Source organism: Odocoileus virginianus, chromosome 25 (genome assembly GCF_023699985.2).
Source record: "Odocoileus virginianus isolate 20LAN1187 ecotype Illinois chromosome 25, Ovbor_1.2, whole genome shotgun sequence".
Lineage (NCBI taxonomy): Eukaryota > Metazoa > Chordata > Mammalia > Artiodactyla > Cervidae > Odocoileus > Odocoileus virginianus.
The window spans coordinates 10,299,343-10,319,654 of NC_069698.1; the positions used below are offsets into that span (position 1 = coordinate 10,299,343).

At 40.2% G+C, this 20,312-nt stretch overlaps 1 protein-coding gene across 1 annotated transcript in view; it reads left to right on the forward strand.

Moving 5' to 3' along the window:
- IMPG2 (interphotoreceptor matrix proteoglycan 2) overlaps positions 1 to 20,312 on the forward strand; it is a 76,278-nt gene that overhangs the window by 11,277 nt on the left and 44,689 nt on the right. The window contains exons 5-7 of the mRNA XM_070454960.1: positions 8,706 to 8,755; positions 9,624 to 9,706; positions 15,118 to 15,279. Coding sequence (XP_070311061.1) covers positions 8,706 to 8,755; positions 9,624 to 9,706; positions 15,118 to 15,279 — 295 coding nt within the window. The remainder of the gene's footprint in view (positions 1 to 8,705; positions 8,756 to 9,623; positions 9,707 to 15,117; positions 15,280 to 20,312) is intronic.

Below are 20,312 nucleotides of genomic sequence, written 5' to 3' on the forward strand. Positions count from 1 at the left end.
AGTGGAGGATGGTTTATTAAATGACAGGGTTGTAGTGTGGGTCACTTTATGGCTTAATGTTTGTGATCTTGAAGCATAGGACTAGCACAACTTTAATGAATCCTCCAGTGATTTGAGTCGTGGTTCTGTGGGTCTTTAGGCTTAGGATTAAGCTTGTTTCTGGCTCCCGAGCAGTGGCAGGACAAAACAGATCATGGAAGGTGAGGGATTTTGAGTCTACAAGGACTAATGATTTCTGATTCTTTCCATACTCAGTATCTAGGTTATGCCAGTATGTAGGTGACTTTTTTGGGGGGAAAAAAAATCACTAGGGCATGCAGTTCAGGTCCATAATCTTGCCTCAAGTTAGATGCAACAACAGATTGAAGAACCAAGAAGGTGAGTCAGTGTCCAGAGGTGTAGCCTGGGCAGCAGAGTCCAGGCAGATGCGTAATTAGAGTGTGTCTCTTGGTGGTAGTGGGGTATATGTAAGTTTCAAGTCAAGTGTGAGTGAGCAGGAGGGAAGTGGGACTCCTTGTGGTGTCACTTCATATAGCTAACAGCACCACCAAGTCTGTTTAGGGCCTGGGATTGAGCGCCAACTTAGATGTGGGGCCGTGTGGTGCTTTAGGTGTGGGTCCTTTACCTTCAAGAGGCAGAGCTCAGAGGTTCCTTATGATCGCCATTCCAACACACATGCAGTAGACTTAACAATCTGGTGGGTCCTGCCAGTCATCTTCATGGTTGTACCTAATGAAAACAATAGCACATCTTACATGGTTAAGAAGTGTGTAAAAGCCATAATAATAAATATCACTTGTAATCTGGAAGAAGCCTTGGAGTTTACCTTTGAAAACAGACATTGTAGCTCATGAGTTACAAAGTGATGAAGGAAGGTTATCTGAAATAGATTGAAAAGTTGTAAGTTGTAACACCATATGTGGATTGATGTTATAACACATAACACGTGGAGTAGCTGAACAGAGGTAGCTGGGAGATGTTTGAGGTGTAGTTTGTGTATTCCTACATAGCTCACTTTGGTCGGGTGCAGTTTGCTGCATTCATCTACTATTTCTTGGAAAAATGTGTTAATCACATTGAAACAAATTCATAAATAAATTAGAGAACTGAGTGTGTCATATATGTTTTGTTGATGTCCTAGATGTGAGGGGACTCAAAGTATTATTTATCATCCTTAGAAAATCACAATACATATGAACTAAATTTGAAATATATATAACTGAATTTGAAAATTAAAAAGTTGATGCCCTTCCCATGAAACTAGAGCAGACCAGATTGGAGGGGGATGAAAAGCATCAACTATGGTACTTGCTGAAATGAAGGGACCTGGAGTTAGCTAATCCTGGGAGTGGCCTGGGAATTCGCTTAGCCCCTCTTTAAGTTCAATATTGTAGTCATCCCTTAAAACCCTTAATCACTTTCGATATTTATTTTTATGATTTTCTTGAGATGGCTGTCATTCTGTGTTGAGATTCTTGTATTACTTTTCTGTTGCTGCTGCAGCAAATTATCACAAACTTTGGTAGCTTAAAAAACACAGATTTATCTTCTAGTTCTGCAGTGCAGAAGCTTGACATGATTCTCAGCATGTTGGCAGACCTGTGTTAGCTATCTGGAGACTCTAGGGGAAAATCTGTTTTCTTGCCTTTTTCAGTGTCTAGAGGCTACCCATGTTGGTTGGCTTATGACTAGCAGTGGCTTACTTTCTCACATTCTTCCACTCTGACATTCTTCTGCCTCCTTCCACATTTAAGGGTCCTTATGACTACCCTGGGGCTTCCCAGGTGGTGCTAGTGGTAAAGAACCTGCTTGCCAGTGCAGGAGTTTTAAGAGATGTGGGTTCTGTCCCTGAGTCGGGACAATCTCCTGGGGAAGGGAATGCTACCCACTCCATTGTTCTTGCCCGGAGAATTGCACGGACAGAGGAGCCTGGCAGGCTACAATCTGTAGGGTCAAAAAGAGTCAGACATGACTGAAGCAACTTAGCACACACATACACATGCATGACTACATTGGGTCCACCTGGTAAGACCGGAGGATATGGTCTCTGCTTAAGGCCAGCTGATGAGCACCCTTAATTCCATCTGTTACCTTACTTTCCTTTTCAGATAACATAGTCGCATGTTCTGGGGATTAAGATATGGACATCTTTGGGAGATCACTCTTCAACTTACCACATTACTTCTCTGTAATTTAAGTTGCTTCTTCTATGTGAACTCTAGTCCAACTGCTAATGTATGACTTACACCAGATACTCTGCTGTGTACTGATTTCACCTCCCCCTACTGTCATCTGGCAAGTCTGTTTAAAAGAAAGCATTTCCTATGTTACCCAGGACTTCATATCCCATCTTATCTCTTAGACATCAACCTGTAATTGTTTTTTTCTCTCCTGAGTCTTCAGCTTCTCCCATTACCAACTACCTACTAACATTTAAACAAGCTCAAATCTTCCCAAGTTACCTATTTTACAAAAAATCATCCTCCACCACTTGTTTCTAGCAAGACATCTTGAAAACATCACCCCTTAGCTCCAGTCACCTAACTCCCTGCCATCTTGTCTTACAGTTGTATCTTCAATACAAAGTCAGCCTAGGATGTGTGCTCACTAAGTATTTGTTGGATGAGTAATTGAGTTTCTGTTCCATCACCCAAGTCTATTATCAGGTCCCTGGTGTTATTCTCAGTGTAAGGACTAATCTGTGGAATTTTTTTTTCTTGATATCTCCATTAAGTTAGATTTGTAGTTGAGGATGCCCATCATGATCACAAAGCCAAATACAGTTTTTTTTAAAGCATGTATATTATTCTGTTTGGGCTGACATGTAACTCCATTAAACCCTGTTTTATTATAATATGTCTTGGTGTAGGTCTGTTTGGGTCTAGCTTGTTTGCTTCTTATATTTGGGTATTTGTTTCCTTCTTTAGGTTTGGAAGGTTTTCAGCCATAATTTATTCCAGTATGTCTTGAATTCACTTTTCTCTTCCTTCTCCTCTGTAATCCCTATTATGCATAGATTGCACACTTTATATTGTCCCATAGGTCTTTTATATTGCTTTCATTTTTAAATTTCATTTGGTTTTCTGTCTGCTGTTTTTTAAAAATTAATTTATTTTAATTGGAGGCTAATTACTTTGCAATATTGTGGTGGTTTTTGCCATACATTGACATGAGTCAGCTACAGGTGTGGCTGTCCCCAACCGCCCCCCCCCCCCCCACTTCCCTCCCCACCCCATCCCTCTGGGTTGTCCCAGTGCCCTGTTTCATGCATCAAACTTGGACTGGTCATCTATTTCACATACGATAATATACACGTTTCAATGCTGTTCTCTCAAATCATCCCACCCTCGCTTTCTCACAGAGTCCAAAAGTCTGTTCTTTACATCTGTGTCTCTTTCGCTGTCTTCCATATAGGGTCATCATTAACCATCTTTTGAAATTCCATATATATGCGTTAGTATACTGTATTGGTATTTTTCTTTCTGATTTACTTCACTCTGTATAATAGGCTCCAGTTTCATCCACCTCATTAGAACTGATTCAAATGTGTTTTTAATTGCTGAGTAATATTCCATTGTGTATATGTATGACAACTTTCTTATCCACTCATCTGCTGATGGACATCTAGGTTGCTTCCATGTCCTAGCTATTGTAAACTGTTTGCTGCTTTGATTGGGTGATTTCGAGATCATTTATTCTTTCTTCTGCATCATTTATTCTGCTATTCATTGTTTTTAGCTCAGCCTTCATCTCAGCAAATAAATTTTCTAATTATTCTTGGTTCCTCCTTACAGTTGCTAGTTCATTTTTATAGTGATCTGCATTTCTAGTGATAACTTCTTAATTCCTTCAGTATTTTCATTACCTTCTTTTTGAACTCAGTGTCTATTAGGCTGAAGAGGTCTGTCTCATTGTTACTTTAGGGGAATTCTCTTAGTCTTTTCACTGGGAGTGGTTCCTCTGCTTCTTCATTTTGCTTGTATTTCTCTGAGTTTAGGGGAAACAATTATCTACTGTTGTCTTGGAGAGCTGTTTATAAGCATGAGGGCCCCTGTGTAGCTTGTGTGGGTTTAATACATTCTTGGTTTTTGGTTTGAAAGCTTGCTGTCTCTTTTCTCAGCACGTGCTGGCCATGATCCCTTTTGCGGCGGTGTTCAGGCACCTGGCCCCATGCATACTCCCAGGGACACGGCAGCAGCCCCAGCTAGCTCTGGAGTCCAAGACGGCAGCGACAGCCGCACCGGAACTTACGTAGGAGAGGGTGGGTGGTGCCCTGCCTTGAAAAAGAAGCCCCGGAGGCAGTTGGACACATTTCTCTCTGCGCTCCCCGGCAGTGGCGCCTTGCTTTGCTGATGGGTCCGGGCATCTTCCCGCACTCCTTCCGTGTGACGCACCACGCCCTGGCTCCCTCAGGGTGCCAGCACGGAGCCAGCCCCAGGCCTCCCTGTATGTGAGCGCGGAAACTGGAGCCTCAGGATCAAATGCGTGTCTGCGGCTGTGGGGCGTGCTGCCTGCGGGGGCCTAGCCCTCTGCGCACAGGCCTCGCTCCACGTGTCTTGCGCTGACCGGCTGAAACCTGTCTGCACAGCCCGCTCTCGGGAGCGCAGGTCCCATCCCACTGCTTTCTCCTTTTTCTTTTGTCCGACTCAGTGGCGTGGAGATTCTCTTGCCCTTGTGGAAGCCTGAGATCTGCCAGCCTTTAGTAGACGTTCTATGAGAGTCCTTTCATATGTAGATGTATTTTTTATGTATTTGTGGGAAAGGGTGAGCTCTTTATTCTACTCCGCCATCCTGATCCAACTCCCACGCCTGTATTATGTTTGTTTAGCATTTCACCCTTTACATAATGCTTCTGTATAATAATATTTTATTTAGTTTTCCCCAACACCTTGGTACAGTAGGTAGAGCAAGAGATATTCCTGTTTTAGAGATTAGATCTTGAGGCCTAGAGCAACTGAGGCATCTTCCCAACCTATACACAAGGTTAGTGATACATCTGGAACTAGCACCCAGGATTCTTAACTCCTTAAGTTTTTTCTTCTTAAGTGCTGATTATAGTTAACAGGTTCTAGAGCAAGGCAAAGGATAGGAAATTGTAAAAGGGAATAGTAGTCTAGGTATGAAATTATTGTTGGCTTGTTTTACTGTATTTTTGTTATTTTAACCATTTCATTTATTTATTTTTGGCCGCGCAGGGTCTTGGTTGCTGTGCGTGGGCTTTGCTCTAGCTGTAGCGAGTGGGGGCCACTCTCTAGTTGTGGGGCGCTGGCTTCTCTTCGCTGTGGCTCCTCTTGCCGTGGAGCACGGGCTTCAGTAGCCGTTGCTCACGGACTCTGGAGTAGGTAGGCTGTAGTGCACAGCCTTAGTTGTGGCATGTGCAGTCTTCCCGGACCAGGGCTTGAACCTGTGGATTCCTTTGGCAGGAATTCCATTGGCAGGTGGATTCCTATCCACTGCACCACCAGGGAAGTCCCCTACTATGTTTTTAAACATAGGTTCCATGTGACTATGGTATTTTTGACACAGTTCCATCTGAATTCCACTGACATGATTAGGCAGTAGCTGTGAGGAAAAAAATTATGTGCTGGATAAGCTGAGGAAATGAGACAGTAGATGGTTGTTTGCTGCTGACATTAAGCTAAAGATCTTAGCTGACCAACTTCAAATTTGTGGCTTGGCCTAGAAATGAAGGATTTCTGTCTCCAAACTCAATGCAGCTCTGTATTCTAATTCTGTTGTGAGCGACATTCTAGGGCATCCCTGGAGGAGGCATACCTGATGAGCAAATGTGAAGGATTCATGGTACTGTCTTCTGAAAGAAATGTGGGAGGATGAGGGATTAAGTGTTGGGAGTGTTGCGCAAGTGTTTTAAATTACCGAGAGTTGCCTACTTACCGTCATTGTGCTTAATCTCAGTCATAATCGACTCTTTGTGACCCTGTGGGCTGTAGGCCCCCAGACTCCTCTGTCCATGGGGATTCTCCAGGCCAGAAGATGGGAGTGGGTTGCTACAACCTCCTCCAGGGGATCTTCCCAACCAAGGAGCAAATCCAGGTCTTTTGCCTTGCAGGTGGATTCTTTACCATTTGGACCAGCAGGGAAGCCCTTACCATCATTAAAATAATGTTATTTTGAAAAATAAAAAAGTTATTTTGAACTCAGTAAGTGAAATCTAGTTCTATTGAAGTAAGCAAATTTCTCCATTCTGAATGCTTACTTGCTTACTTAGAGAATTAGCTTAAATTTGATTTTGATGTGGGAGACAGTCTGACCAGTCCCTGGTGAGGTCTGGTTTCTTTGCCATCATCTCAGCTTCCTATTCTGGTTGCTGTATTGTGCTCTGTTTTACTCTGACCTCTTTGCTCTTCATACTTGATTGCGCTCCAGCTTTGACTGGGTTTCCCTTCCTCTTTCTGGGTCCTTACACATTTTGACTTTTAGGTCATTTAGTTGATGTAACACCACTATCATTAAGACCAAGGAAAACCATCCTGGTTGCCCGTCTAGGGCATATGGGTCACATAAAGGCCATGTGGTGTGGAATTAATGTGGGTAAGAGAGAGGTTTCTGGACTCAAATGGGCCTATTTTACACCACAGTTCCTTCATTGGCTGGCTCCGTGACCTTTTCTTATCACCCAGATCTTCCTCTACTACTCATTCATCAAAATGACTTATCCAGATGTCATATTCCTTTGTATTCTTTTGAATGGCAGCTAAGTAAGCAGGTTCTTGCAAGTATATAAAAAATAACCAGTAGTGATAAGTTTGGTGTATTGGTTTAATATGTTTTTCTTTTTAGATAGTATTTTTAAAAGCCAGGAGAATCTTTATGTGAGATTTTTTTGTTTTAGCCTATGTTTCTCAAATTTTCTACCAAAGCTTAGGGGTTTAGGGAACATGGCCTCAACTGATTCCCCCACTTCAATTCCAGCCAGGAAATGTCTTTGAAATGATCATATTGTAACTTAATATTCATTTAAACTTTATATTGTGCTCTATAATAGAGCCACACATGTTTTGATACTAATGTGTTTTATTTATTTATTTTTAAACCTTATTTTGTATTGGGATCTAGCTGATGAGCAGTGCTGTGATAGCTTCAGGTGAGCAGCGAAGGGACTGAGCCATGATATGCATGGATCCGTTCTGCCCCAGACGCCCCGTCCATGCAGTGGCCATACAGAACTGAGACAGTTCCAGGTGCTGTAACAGGAGGTCCGTGTCGGTTATCCATTTACATACAGCAGTGTGTACCTTTCCAAATTCATATCAGCTCTTGCTTAGCTCTCTGTGCTTTTACTTTAAAGTGAAAATCGCTGCTTCAAGCTGTGTGCCCAATTTATCTGGTGGCTGTGAGCCCATGGTCTAGTTTAGAGCGGCAGGGCAATTTGAAGGAGTGGTTCTGCAGTGAAGATGGGGCTCACTGAGACCGAAGTGAGTCTAAGAGGGAGACATTTTGACTGTGTTTAAATCGTCTTTGAAAACTGTCTGTGGAAAGTTGAAGAGAGTTTTCAGTTACTGTAATTTAAATTGTATGTCTGGGGCTATGTGGAAATTTGGACTCTGGAAACACCGTTTCTTTAAGGACTTTCTCAGATTATCCTCTGACCTCTTCTGATCTTTGCCTACAGTTGCAGGGTTGAATGGTAAAAGGATTGCCAGGGGACCTGAAACCCGGGAGCCATATGGCCTATAGCAAATCATGTCTCTAAGCTTGACTTGTTTTATACTAAAAAGTTTCATGATTCTGTGATCTCTCAAATGAGATGAGATTTGGGCTTATATGTTCCCAGTGACTGCCAGTATTTTTGTGTCTGAACTGCTTGTTGGGTTTATATTATGTTTGTTACTGTTTTCTGTTAGGCGGTAACCTTCCTAGACCATGAGTATTTTGTTCACAGCTGTATGCCAAGGGCCTTCTACACTAGACTGGTTGGTCAATAGTGTTTATTTATTCCAAAAATATCTATTCAATGCCTATTAAGTGGTAGTTTCTGTTTAAAGATGAAGATGCAGTGCAAATATGGCGGATAAGCCCCTAATCTCATGGAGTTTAGATTATTTTTTTCTTTTTTTTTTAGATTCTTGAAGCAGTCTTGTTAAATAGATATTTCTCTGATGATGAACGTGTTCTTTACTCGACTGTTCCATAAAATAGCCATTAGCCACATAGGACTGTTGAACACTGAACTGTGGATAGTGTGGATGAGGTTCTGAATTTTGAATCTTTATTTAATTTTAAATTAATTTAAATTACCACATACATCCACTGACTACCATGTTAGAAAGTGCCATTCTAGAAGACTTAAGGGTATGGATATAGATAAAGAAGCAGATAAACAACTTAACAGAATAATTTCACATAGTGTAAAGAACTGAGGAAAAAAATGAAACAGGGTTATGAAATAGTGAGGAAGTACTATGTAGGGTGGTTATGTAGTATTATGTAGGGTATATTATGTGTGTGTGTGCATATATATATATATGCATACTACATAATATGTAGTATTATGTAGGGTGATTCGAGTTGAGTAGGCATCAAAAATGTAAAATAAATGAGTTTTTTTTTTTTTTTTAAATTGCTACTTAGTACCTCAGTTTGGGAATCCTTATTAGGAGATCAGGTGAATTCCTTTCTGGAAAACAAACCCCAAAATAAACCCTCACATTTCTCTCATTAACTCCAGATTTTTTTTTTCTTAGCTCTGAATTGTCATCTCCAGCTCCTGTTGGTGACATGTCAACGCTGGGAGGTATGCTTTTGTGCCTTTATTTTACTTTATTTTAAAATTTATTATTTAATTGCAAGGAAGCACAATTTTCAGCTCATATTTTAAAAAATACCAATTTGCCTCTCCTTCTGTTGTTGAAGAAGTCTCAAGAAAAAGCAATTGTTTTTTCACTTACTTTATGACATTATAATTTGGGTACTTAAGAATCCTTAATTATTAAGTACATAATACAGAATCTGAAAACTACTTAAAACAAATGTACAACCTGAAGAATTATTTTAAGATAAACACTTTGTAATCACTGCTTATGTCAAAAGGTAGAATCTTTCTAGCTCCACTATTTGTCATTTGTCTTTTAGAGTTTCCCAGAATAAGGATTTTTCTAATTGCATTCTGTGGTATACTTTATTTGTTTCTTTGACCTCTACATTGCCTGTAAATTAGTAGTTGATTTCTTTATTTTTAATTTTTTTTTTAAAAAAGTTCTTCTATGTTGAAAATTGCAAACATACAAAAAATAGCATGGTGAGGCCCAGCATCAAAAATTATAATTTTTGGCCAATTCCAACCTTCAGCCACTTCCCCTCTCTGAGAGTTTTACCGGTTAGTTTTATTAGATAACTCATTAAGGATAGAGACTTTGTATCCCTGGAGGCTTGCATAGAGCCTGACATATAAGTAGGTATCAGTAAATGCTTGTTGAATGAGTCATATTTATTTCTTGTGCTGAGGAAATTCGTGTGTCTTGAGGTTAAAATGCACAGGTTTTGCAGATGAAAAAACAAATGACTTATATGAATGGCATCAAAATCAGTTTATTGTTTCCTGATAGACATTATGATTTAGTCGTGGACTGAATTCACACACACGTTTTTGTTTTTCTTTTTAGATGCTGGTCTCAACGCTCCGTATCCAGGGGTGACCTCCTATGAAGGGATCTCAGAGAGCAGCTTGGAGAGGCCAGAAGACAGTGTGAGTGATGTCCTGTTTCATTATTTAGTTTCTAACATGGAGAACGGGGATTTAGAGAGATTTATTGTTCATTGCCAGACAATACAAAACTTCAGGTGGTTCTCTTTATGGAAATGTAGATTCTAAAACCAGTACATTAAAAAGAATCTGAGATTCCTTGGAGAGCCCAATAAGTCTGCTTTTGGCAAAGAATAGATTTGAATTGTAAATTAAATGACTTGGAACCTGGGGAGCTGTCTTCATGGTAAGCCCACTGTCTTCTGTGGGCTGTGTGCATAATTCGTTGTGAGGGTTTTTGCCTATGTTCTCTGTCTCTTAATAAATCAGGACTTAGTCCTCTCTTCTTCAGAGGGAAAGGATATAGATTTTATGTAGTTTAAAGAAGTACTGTGCTTTTTAATGCATCATTACTAATGGAAATCTATCCACTAAGAAGCATTAAGTTGGCTATCACATTCCAGATTTTTTGAAAAGTATATGCTTCTAAGAAGATGGAAATGTTTCATTAGAAATTTTATTAAATATGCATAAATCACAGATTCCTTAATACAGAGCACACTTTGATTGAACATATTCACTAGAAAGGTACAATTTGTTACCTTACACCTTCTCTTACCAGCTGTGAAGTCAACTCATGTCACCCACTCTATCCACCACCTTCCCTGTTACTGAGCAAGGCTGGAGCCAGTTTGGGCCCTTGTATCAATACAGTACCTTTAGTATTCAGTAAAACTGTGTCCAAATTAGATGGTACTAGAAAATATTGGCATTTGATAAATATTTGAATAAAAAGTGATACTGTAGTTCTGAACTTGATGCTGAATGTTATGGTGTAAGTCTGGAACCTTTTATGGAATGAGATAAAACTCACTGTAATGGAAATGAAGAGATTATGTGAAATCAGTTGGAACATTTCGTAACAGAGAGAGTAATTTGAAGGTAATTTGTAGAACCAGTAGGAAGACAGGACAGTACAGGCATACATGACTAGTTTAGAGTGAAGTCTAATGTACAGTTTTACAGTTCAGCTTTTTCCCTAATACATTTTTCAGATACTGTTTTAGAAATTACATACTTTATTCCTATTTTGATAATATTTACCCTGTATGTTATCATGTCTTTAATCTCGCAAAGTTTGTTTTTCAGAATTTTTATCCTTATCCTGAGTCTGCAGGAACATTAGAACATCAAAATAATTCAAGTGATTACCCTATTGTTTTATATGTTATTTTCAGTAATTTTGTTCTTTCTTTCTCTCCTTTAGTTCTCTCTTTTTAATCTTACAAATTTGACTGACTGCATCATTTTTATTTTATATAGTTAAAATTTTTTTACATTTACCCAGGCGTGTACTATTTTATTTATTTTCTTAAAATTCTTTTTTGCATTTTAGACCTCTCTCTTGGAATAATTTTGCTTCTGAAATATATGCTTCTGGTATTACTTTAGTAAGAATCTCTCACTGGTTCAATCTCAGTTTTTGGTCACCTGAAGATTTTCTTATTATCCCCTTATTCTAGAAAGATACTTATAATCTGTATAAACTTCTAGATAGAAGGTTTTTTTTGGTCAATATTTTATTTCACTATCTTCTAACTTTCATTGTTACTATTAAGAACTCAACTAACAATTCAGTTCTTATTCCTTTGTGGGTAATCTATTTTTTCTCCTACTGTTAAGATACTACTCTCTCTCTCTCCTCCTCTCTGTATTTAATGTAATGATGAGAGATAATGACTGAATTTCTCAAATTTATAATAGACTAAAAACCTCATGTTAAGGTAGTACAATAAATCCAAAGCAAAGTAAATAAGCATAAACACACTCCTATACCCATTTTTGTAAAACTATAGACTCCCAAATACTATATGGTGTACTATTAAGTATCCTATAATATAGTGTAACTGCAGGCATATCTCAGATATTGTGGGTTCAGTTCCAGATGACCATAATAAAGTAAATATTGCAATAAAGCAAGTCACATGAGCTTTTTGGTTTCCTCGCACATATAGAAGTTATGTTTACCTCTGCTGTAGTCTGTTGAGTGTACGGTAGCATTCTGTATAAAACATCAGCGTACATCAGTTTGGTTCAGTCACTCAGTTGTGTCCGACTCTTTGTGACTCCATGGACTGCAGCACTCCAGGCTTCCCTGTCCTTCACCATCTCCTAGAGCTTACTCAAACTCATGTCCATTGAGTCGGTGATGCCATCCAACCATCTCATCCTTTGTCATCCCCTTCTCCTCCTGCCTTCAATCTTTCCCAGCATCAGGTTATTTTCCAATGAGTTGGCTCTTTGCATCAGGTGGCCAAAGTATTAGAGCTTCAGCCTCAGCATCTGTCCCTCTAATGAATATTCAGGACTGATCTCCTTTAGGATGGACTGGTTGGATCTCCTTGCAGGCCAAGGGACTCTCAACAGTCTTCTCCAACACCACAGCTCAAAAGCATCAATTCTTTGGTGCTCAGCCTCCTTCATGCTCCCATTCTCACAGTCCATACATGACTACTGGAAAAACCATAGCTCTGACTAGACGGACCTTTGTCAGCAGAGTAATGTCTCTGCTTTTTAATACTGTCTAGATTTGTCATAGCTTTTCTTCCAAGGAGCGTCTTTTTCATGGCTGCAAGTCACCATCTGCTGATTTTGGAGACCAAGAAAATAGTCTCTCACTGTTCCCATTGTTTCCTCATCTATTTGCCATGAAGTGATGGGACTGGAGGCCATGATCTTTGTTTTTCAAATGTTGAGTTTTAAGCCCCCCCAGCTTTTTCTCCTCTTTCACCTTCATTAAGAGGCTCTTATATTCCTCTTCACATTCTGCCATAAGGGTGGTGTCATCTGCATATCTGAGGTTGTTGATATTTCTCCTGGCAATCTTGACTCCAGCTTGTGCTTCATCCAGCCTGGCATTTTCTCATGATGTACTCTGCATATAGGTTAAATAAGCAGGGTGACAATATACAGCCTTGACGTACTCCTTTCCCAATTTTGAACCAGTCCAGTTCTAACTATTGCTTCTTGACTTGCATACAAGTTTCTTAGGAGACAGGTAAGGTAGTCTGATATTCCCATCTCTTTAAGAATTTTCCAGTTTTTTGTGATCCACACAGTCAAAGGCTTTGGTGTAGTCAATGAAGCAGAAGTCGATGTTTTTCTGGAACTCTCTTGCTTTTTCTATCATCTAACCAATGTTGGCAATTTGATCTCTGGTTCCTCTGCCTTTTCTAAATCCAGCTTGAACATCTGGAAGTTCTTGGTTCACGTACTATTGAAGCCTAGCTTGGAGAATTTTGAGCATTACGTTGCTAGCATGTGAAATGAGTGCAATTGTGCAATACTTTGAACATTCTTTGGCATTGCTCTTCTTTGAGATTGGAGTGAAAACTGATCTTTTCCAGTCCTGTGGCCACTGCTGAGTTTTCCACATTTGCTAACATATTGAGTGCAGCACTTTCACAGCATCATCTTTTAGGATTTGAAATAGCTCTGCTGGAATTCCATCCTCTCCACTAGCTTTGCTTGTAGTGATGCTTCCTAAGGCCCACTTGACTTCACACTTCAAGTCACTTGCAGTGATGGTGGGCCTTAGGAAACATCACTACAAGTACAATATAGTAGCACATAATATAGAATTGAGGATACTGCAATTTCATAAAAATGTATATAGAAAAAATTCTCAGGTGTTGTCTCATATGATTGGGTATATATCTGACTCCCTCATTTTATACCTTTTGTCTGTTAACCACTCATTCCTAACTTTCATTTCTTTGTCCCTCTATGTTGCATTCAGAAATGTCTTCCAGTTGACTTGAATTCTTCCTTCAACTTAGTCTAATTTGTTGTTCAAACTGTCTATGTAGGCATCTTTGATCTGACTTTTCAACATGTATGCACCTATCCGTTGTAGTATTTGAAACTAAAGCCTAGGTCACAAGAGATTGCTAGATTGCTAGATTGCTATGTGTATGATAGATTACTGAATCACCTCTCTGGATTTTTCTAGCCTATCTTTTTTGACTTCTGATTTATTTTCTTGCAAACCAGGTATGCATTAAAATCATTAAAAATTTTAGTCAGCATTTTAGGCCTTGTATTGCAGCAAGGTTACTAAGGATATTTCTTTTATAGTAATACTGAAAATGTAAGTTTTTATTTAAATTTAATGAGAGAAAATTTAATATTGAAGAATGTAAAGTCTTGTACAAAATTCCTTAAGGCCAAAGGTTTTTATTAGTTTCAGTATGACTCAGCAGTATGAGGAAGAACTAGTAAAACAAGAGTACTTTTACGCTACGTTAACAGAAATTAGAATCTGCTATCAGGAAAGTGATAGTGGTACCATATTTTAATTATCAGATGTCACTTAGGTGTATCATACTCTAGGAAGACATTAAGAGCCCGAGGAGTGTCTAGAGAAAAGGAACCAGTGAAAAGTCAGGAAAGATGATAGGTGCCTATCCTTATTTGAAGGTTTCTCTGGGGCCTATAGTTTTTATATGCATCCAGGTTTCAGAACTGGGATCAGTGGGAATTTGTAGGGAAATATATTTGAGTTTTATTGGGCTTCCTTCATAGCTCAGCTGGTAAAGAGTCCGCCTGCAATACAGGAGACCCTGGTTCTATTCCTGGGTCAGGAAGATCCACTGGAGAGAGGATAGGCTGTTCACTCCAGTATTTATGGGCTCCCCTGGTGGCTCAGCTGGTAAAGAATACCAGCAATATGGGAGACCTGGGTTCGATCCCTGGGTTGGGAAGATCCCCCGGAGAAGGGAATGGCTACGCACCCAGTAATCTGGCCTGGAGATTTCCATGGACTATGTAGTCCATGGGGTTGCAAAGAGTTGGACATGACTGAGCGACTTTCACTTTTTTTTTCATGGCTGTTTTCAGGACTATTTTCAGGCAGTTCTATTAAAGGCATGTCTATACTGTTTTCCATAGTGGCTGCACTAATTGACATTCCTACCAGTGAATGAAGATTCCCTTTTCTCCACATCCTCTCCAGCATTCTTGATGATATCCATTCTGACAGGTGTGAGGTGATATATCATTGTGGTTTTAATTTGCATTTCTCCAATAATTAGCAATGTTTAACTTCAGCTTTTTCTACAAACTCACAGGTGGTGAACTTTGGTGGTTATTTGTGGGAATTTTTCTCTTTACTGAACCAGTGACCACAATCACTGTGTATTCAAAGAAATGCACAAATACACAGCAATTTTAGCAATTTTAATAATAACCTGTCTTAAAATCTACCAGTTAGTTTCAAAGTCAAATAGTATATAAATAGTCATCATCAGAAGTTGCCTTTGGCACAGTGTCTGGCGTATCATAGGTGATCGGTAGATATTTCTTGACTGAATGAGTGAACACTGACATTTATTGTTCTTCTGCTAAAAATCCAGATTAGCAATGAAATTGAGACTGTGATGGAAGAATCCACAAAACCAGCCACTGAGCAGATTGCAGAATTCAGTATCCACCTTTTGGGGGAACAGTACAATGAAGAACTACAGGATTCCTCCAGCTTTCACCACCAGCGCCTTGTAGAAGACTTTATTTCAGAGGTGGGTGATTTTGGGGATATGTTTTTATTTTTTATTTTTTTCTTTTTTGTATACAAGATAGTTTGCTTGAGTTGTAAATTTCCCATGTTAACACTGGTTAAAGGTAGGTGTAGGACTTAAGCTTTCCATCTACTTGATTTGATGAGTAGTAATTTAGCCATCTCTTTAGAAAGCTCTGTGAAAATTTCACCAAAAGATGAACTGTTTCATTGAAACAAACTTTTGTATCCATTTGTCATATGCCAACAAATAAATGCTATCTCCAGCTTTGGCCACACAGCCAAGGAAGAATGTGTTCTGTGGCATAGTTTTTACTTGACAATATTTGGAGAAATGAGCATCTTTGAGATACTGTATGTACTGTGTTATTTTTCTTGAGGGAACAATAAATTTAATTTCTTTTAAATGTGTATTTGTTATTCTTTCTTAAAGTTGAAAATTTTTGAATAGTTAATGCATAGGTAGTATGAAACCCCAAGCTCAAGGGACAAAAGGACATCCAGTGAAAGGTCAATTTTCCTCTCATCTCTGTTCCTTGGTTAGAAGTATTTTTAAAAGTGGATATGTAAAAAAAAGGGGGGGGGGATATGTTAAAGATGTAAATGCATGATCTTTACAGAATTGTGCATTAGCCCATCTCACAACTTTACTTTCTGGAAGAATTCTACCTAGGGACTTGAAGTTGAGATTTTTTTCAAGATACCGAGGGCCCATCTCCTCTCTCTGTCAAGTGAGAAGGTACATTAGTCCTCCTGTTTATTTCTTTTCCATCCCTCTTGATGGAGTTCTCTGTGGCCAAGTTTTTTGATTCTATTACCTTGGACTAATTTCCCTCTCTAGACATTGTGTCTAGATGAGAAAGAAAAATATGCATCTTTCAGCCAAGCAGCATCATTGCAGCCTTCAGACACAGGGAGTGTGGGCTAGACAATTAATTTTCCTAGCTGTGTGGCCAATTTGTGAGGCTATACGGTATGTGGACGAAATGTCAGCCAGGCCAGTGGCCACTTGGCATCAGACAGTGTCTTGGATCGGCTCTTTGGTTCTCTCTGCTCTTGGATTAAGGAGCCTTTAATAAACCTCCATGTTTGGATAAACAGTTGTGCTAAACGACTGCATATTTAGACAAAGTCTAATAAACACTCTGGAAAACATTTCCAGCAGGGACTTTATGAGGTAGGTAGCTGTTGGCTCAAGGTGATTTGTGGGTGATGAGGGATCAGTTGCTTCTTTGGCCTATTTCTACGTACGTGTCCTTTTACATGGAATGAAATGTCTACCAATAGCCACTTCCCTGTGTGGAGCTGCAGAGCCCGGGTCATGTCTCCGAAAGGTCCTGTCTCCACGTTTGCTGCAAACCGAAGGAGACCGTCAACTCTCTTCCTGCAGGACACAGTCGTGGGAATTGTTCTTTCGTATTATTTTTTCGGGGAATGCTGGAAGATACACAGGGAAAAAGAAAGCCTGCTTGGGAGGGTTGAGATTCAGGAGCTGTTACATTTTTTTTTTTTTTAAATGAGGAGCTGATGAAGATAAACTTGGGGTGCCACCAAGAGTGACCTCAGAGAGGGAAAGGTCACTGTGATAGGCTGTGGAGTGTGGCTACCTGACGACAGCCACAGGATCAGCACGCTGTCCTCGCATAGTGCTTTGTGTTCTGCAGGCTGCCGTGTGTCCGTCTGCTAGCAGCAGCCAGGGGGATAATCGGCTCCATTTTACAGATGAAACCTATCAGGGCTAGCAACTTGTTCATGGTGATTTCAGCTTCTAGGAGTGGAAGGGAAAATCAGGTCTGCTCCTTCCTTTGAAACTGTTCTTTCCTTTATATCATACAGAGTCCCCTTCCATTATTTTTTATAGTTTTATTCATGTATTCATTTTTGGCCGTGCTGGGTCTTGGTTGCCTCACAGACCTCTCTGGTTGCAGCGAGCAGGTGCTCCTCCTAATTGTGGTGGGTGGGCTTCTCACTGCAGTGACTTTTCTTGTTGCGGAGCACGGGCTCTAGGGTCTGCGGCCTCAGTAGTTGCAGCTTCTGGGCTTCAGAAGGCAGGCTCAGTGGTGGTGCCTGGGCTCATTGCTCCATGGCATGTGAGATCTTCCCGGATCAGGGATCGAACCCATGTCTCCTTTATTGGCAGATGGAGTCTTTACCAGTGAACCACTAGGGAAGCCTTGTGTCCCCCTCATTTTAATTCAGGTGAGAAGCTGTGATGAGCCTCACAGTCCCCTAGTCCTGGTCCCAGTTATAAAATCATATTTATCAAAGGAAAGAGGATGAGGCATGCGATCAGTGAGAAGAGTATGGGCCTCAGTGTTAGAAAGACTGCTGATTGAATGAATTCTGATTCAGTCACTCACCAGGTGGGTGATCCTGGGCAGATCAGTTGATATCTCAGTCTTGGTTTCCTCAATTGCATGATGGGGAAACTATGTATGTTTGGGATTGTTGCAAGGATTGGAAGTAATATTTCAAAGCACCAGGCACATAGCAATCACTCAGTAAATTGTACCTGTTATTAATCTTGTTGCTAAAGTGGAATGACTTCTTACAGCTGGGCACCTATGTAGTAGCTAACTGGGTGTGATGAATTAGAAAACGTGTTTAAAGTTAAAAAATGGCAAAGCCCCAGATGAGATGGGTTTCTTGTTGTTGTTGTTTAATCACTAAGTCATGTCCGACTCTTTGCAACCCCAAGGACACCCAAGTTCCTCTGTCCTTCACTGTCTCCCAGAGTTTGCTCAAATTCATGTCCATTGAGTCATTGATGCCATCACATCATCTCGTCCGCTGCCAGACTCTTCTTTTGCCTTCAATCTTTCTCAGCATCCGGGTCTTTTCCAGTGAGTAAGCTCTTTGCATCAGGTGGCCAATGTATTAGAGATTCAACTTCAGCATCAGTCCTTCCAATGAATATTCAGGACTGATTTCCTTTAGGATTGACTGGTTTGATCTCCTTGCAGCCCAAGGGACTCTCAAGAGTTCTCTTCAGCACCACAGTTTGAAAGCACCAATTCTTTGGTGCTCAGCCTTCTTCGTGGTCCAGTTCTCACATCTGTACATGACTACTGGAAAAACCATAGCTTTGAGTATACAGACCTTTGTTGGCAAACTGATGTCTCTTCTTTTAATATGCTGTCTAGGTTTGTCATAGTTTTCCTTCCAAAGAGTAAGATGGGTTTAGTATTAATAATAACATGCAATAACACTGCATTTTGCAGCTAATGGAGTACTTGTAGCTATGCTCATCTTAACCTTAAGAACTGGTGTGCCAGTGGGCAGGGAAGCAGTAAGTATTATGAAAGAAGACGTGTGCCTGGCCACTCTACCAGTGAAAAATAGCTAAGACTAACCCTGAGTCTTTGCATTCCTAGTCCTGTGGACTTTATCCCCATCCTCCAAGAATTAGCACTTCTCTGGTTTCTCTCAATAAAACAAGGTGAGTTATTGCAGCCAGAAAATTTCACGGGTTTGGATTCTTTATCCATGGGGCAGAAAGATTTTTGGTGAACCAAGATTTTTAAAAAAATCTCATTCTGATTTTGTGAGAACTTGGTTTTAAAAGCAGATGCCCAGAGATAGCTCCAGTTAAGTTCCGTTCAGTCACTCAGTCATGTCCAACTCTTTGCGACCCCATGGACTAGAGCATGCCAGGCCTCCCTGTCCATCACCAACTCCTGAAGATTACTCAAATTTATGTCCATTGAGTTGGTGATGCCATCCAACCATCTCATCCTCTGTCATCCCCTTCTCCTCCCACCTTCAATCTTTCCCAGCATCAGGTTATTTTCTAGTGAGTCTGTTCTTCACTTCAGGTGGCCAAAGAATTGGAGTTTGAGCTTCAACATCAGTCCTTCCAATGAATGTTCAGGACTGATTTCCTTTAGGATGGACTGGTTGGATCTCCTTGTAGTCCAAGGGAGTCTTGAGTCTTCTCCAACACCACAGTTCAAAAGCATCAATTCTTTGGCACTCAGCTTTCTTTATAGTCCAACTCTCACATCCATACATGACTACTGGAAAAACCATAGCTTTGGCTAGACAGACCTTTGTTGGCAAAGTAATATCTCTGCTTTTTAATATGCTGTCTAGGTTGGTCATAACTTTTCTTCCAAGGAGCAAGCATCTTTGAATATCATGGGTGAGTTTGGAGCCCAAGAAAATAAAGTCTGTCATTGTTTCCATTGTTTCCCATCTATTTGCCATGGAGTGATGGGACCAGATGCCATGATCTTTGTTTTCTGAATGTTGAGTTTTAAGCCAGCTTTTTCACTCTCCTCTTTCACTTTCATCAAGAGGCTCTTTAGTTCCTCCTTCACTTTCTGCCATAAGGGTGGTGTCATCTGCATATCTGAGGTTATTGATATTTCTCCCAGCAATCTTGATTCCAGCTTGTGCTTCTTCCAGCCCAGTGTTTCTCATGATGTACTCTGCATATAAATTAAATAAGCAGGGTGACAATATATAGCCTTGATGTACTCTTTTCCCAATTTGGAACCAGTCTGTTGTTCCATATACAGTTCTAACTGTTGCTTCCTGACCTGAGTACAGATTTCTCAAGAGGCAGGTCAGGTGGTCTGGTATTCCAAACTGTTTAAGAATTTTCCAGTTTGTTGTGATCCACACTGTCAAAGGCTTTGGCATAGTCAATAAAGCAGAAATAGATGTTTTTCTGGAACTCTCTTGCTTTTTCAATGATCCAGCGGATGTTGGCAATTTGATCTCTGGTTCCTCTGCCTTTTCTTTTTTTTTTTTCTCTGCCTTTTCTAAATCCAGCTTGAACATCTGGAAGTTCATAGTTCACGTACTGTGAAAGCCTGGCTTGGAGAATTTTGAGTGTTACTTTGCTAGCATGTGAGATGAGTGCATTGTGCAGTAGTTTGAGCATTCTTTAGTATTGTTTTTCTTTGGGATTGGAATGAAAGCTGACCTTTTCCAGTCCTGTGGCCACTGCTGAGTTTTCCAAATTTGCTGGCAAATACCCCCAAAGTCCACTAATAATTTCTCTTGTTCTGGTGTTGGCCCCATAGTGAC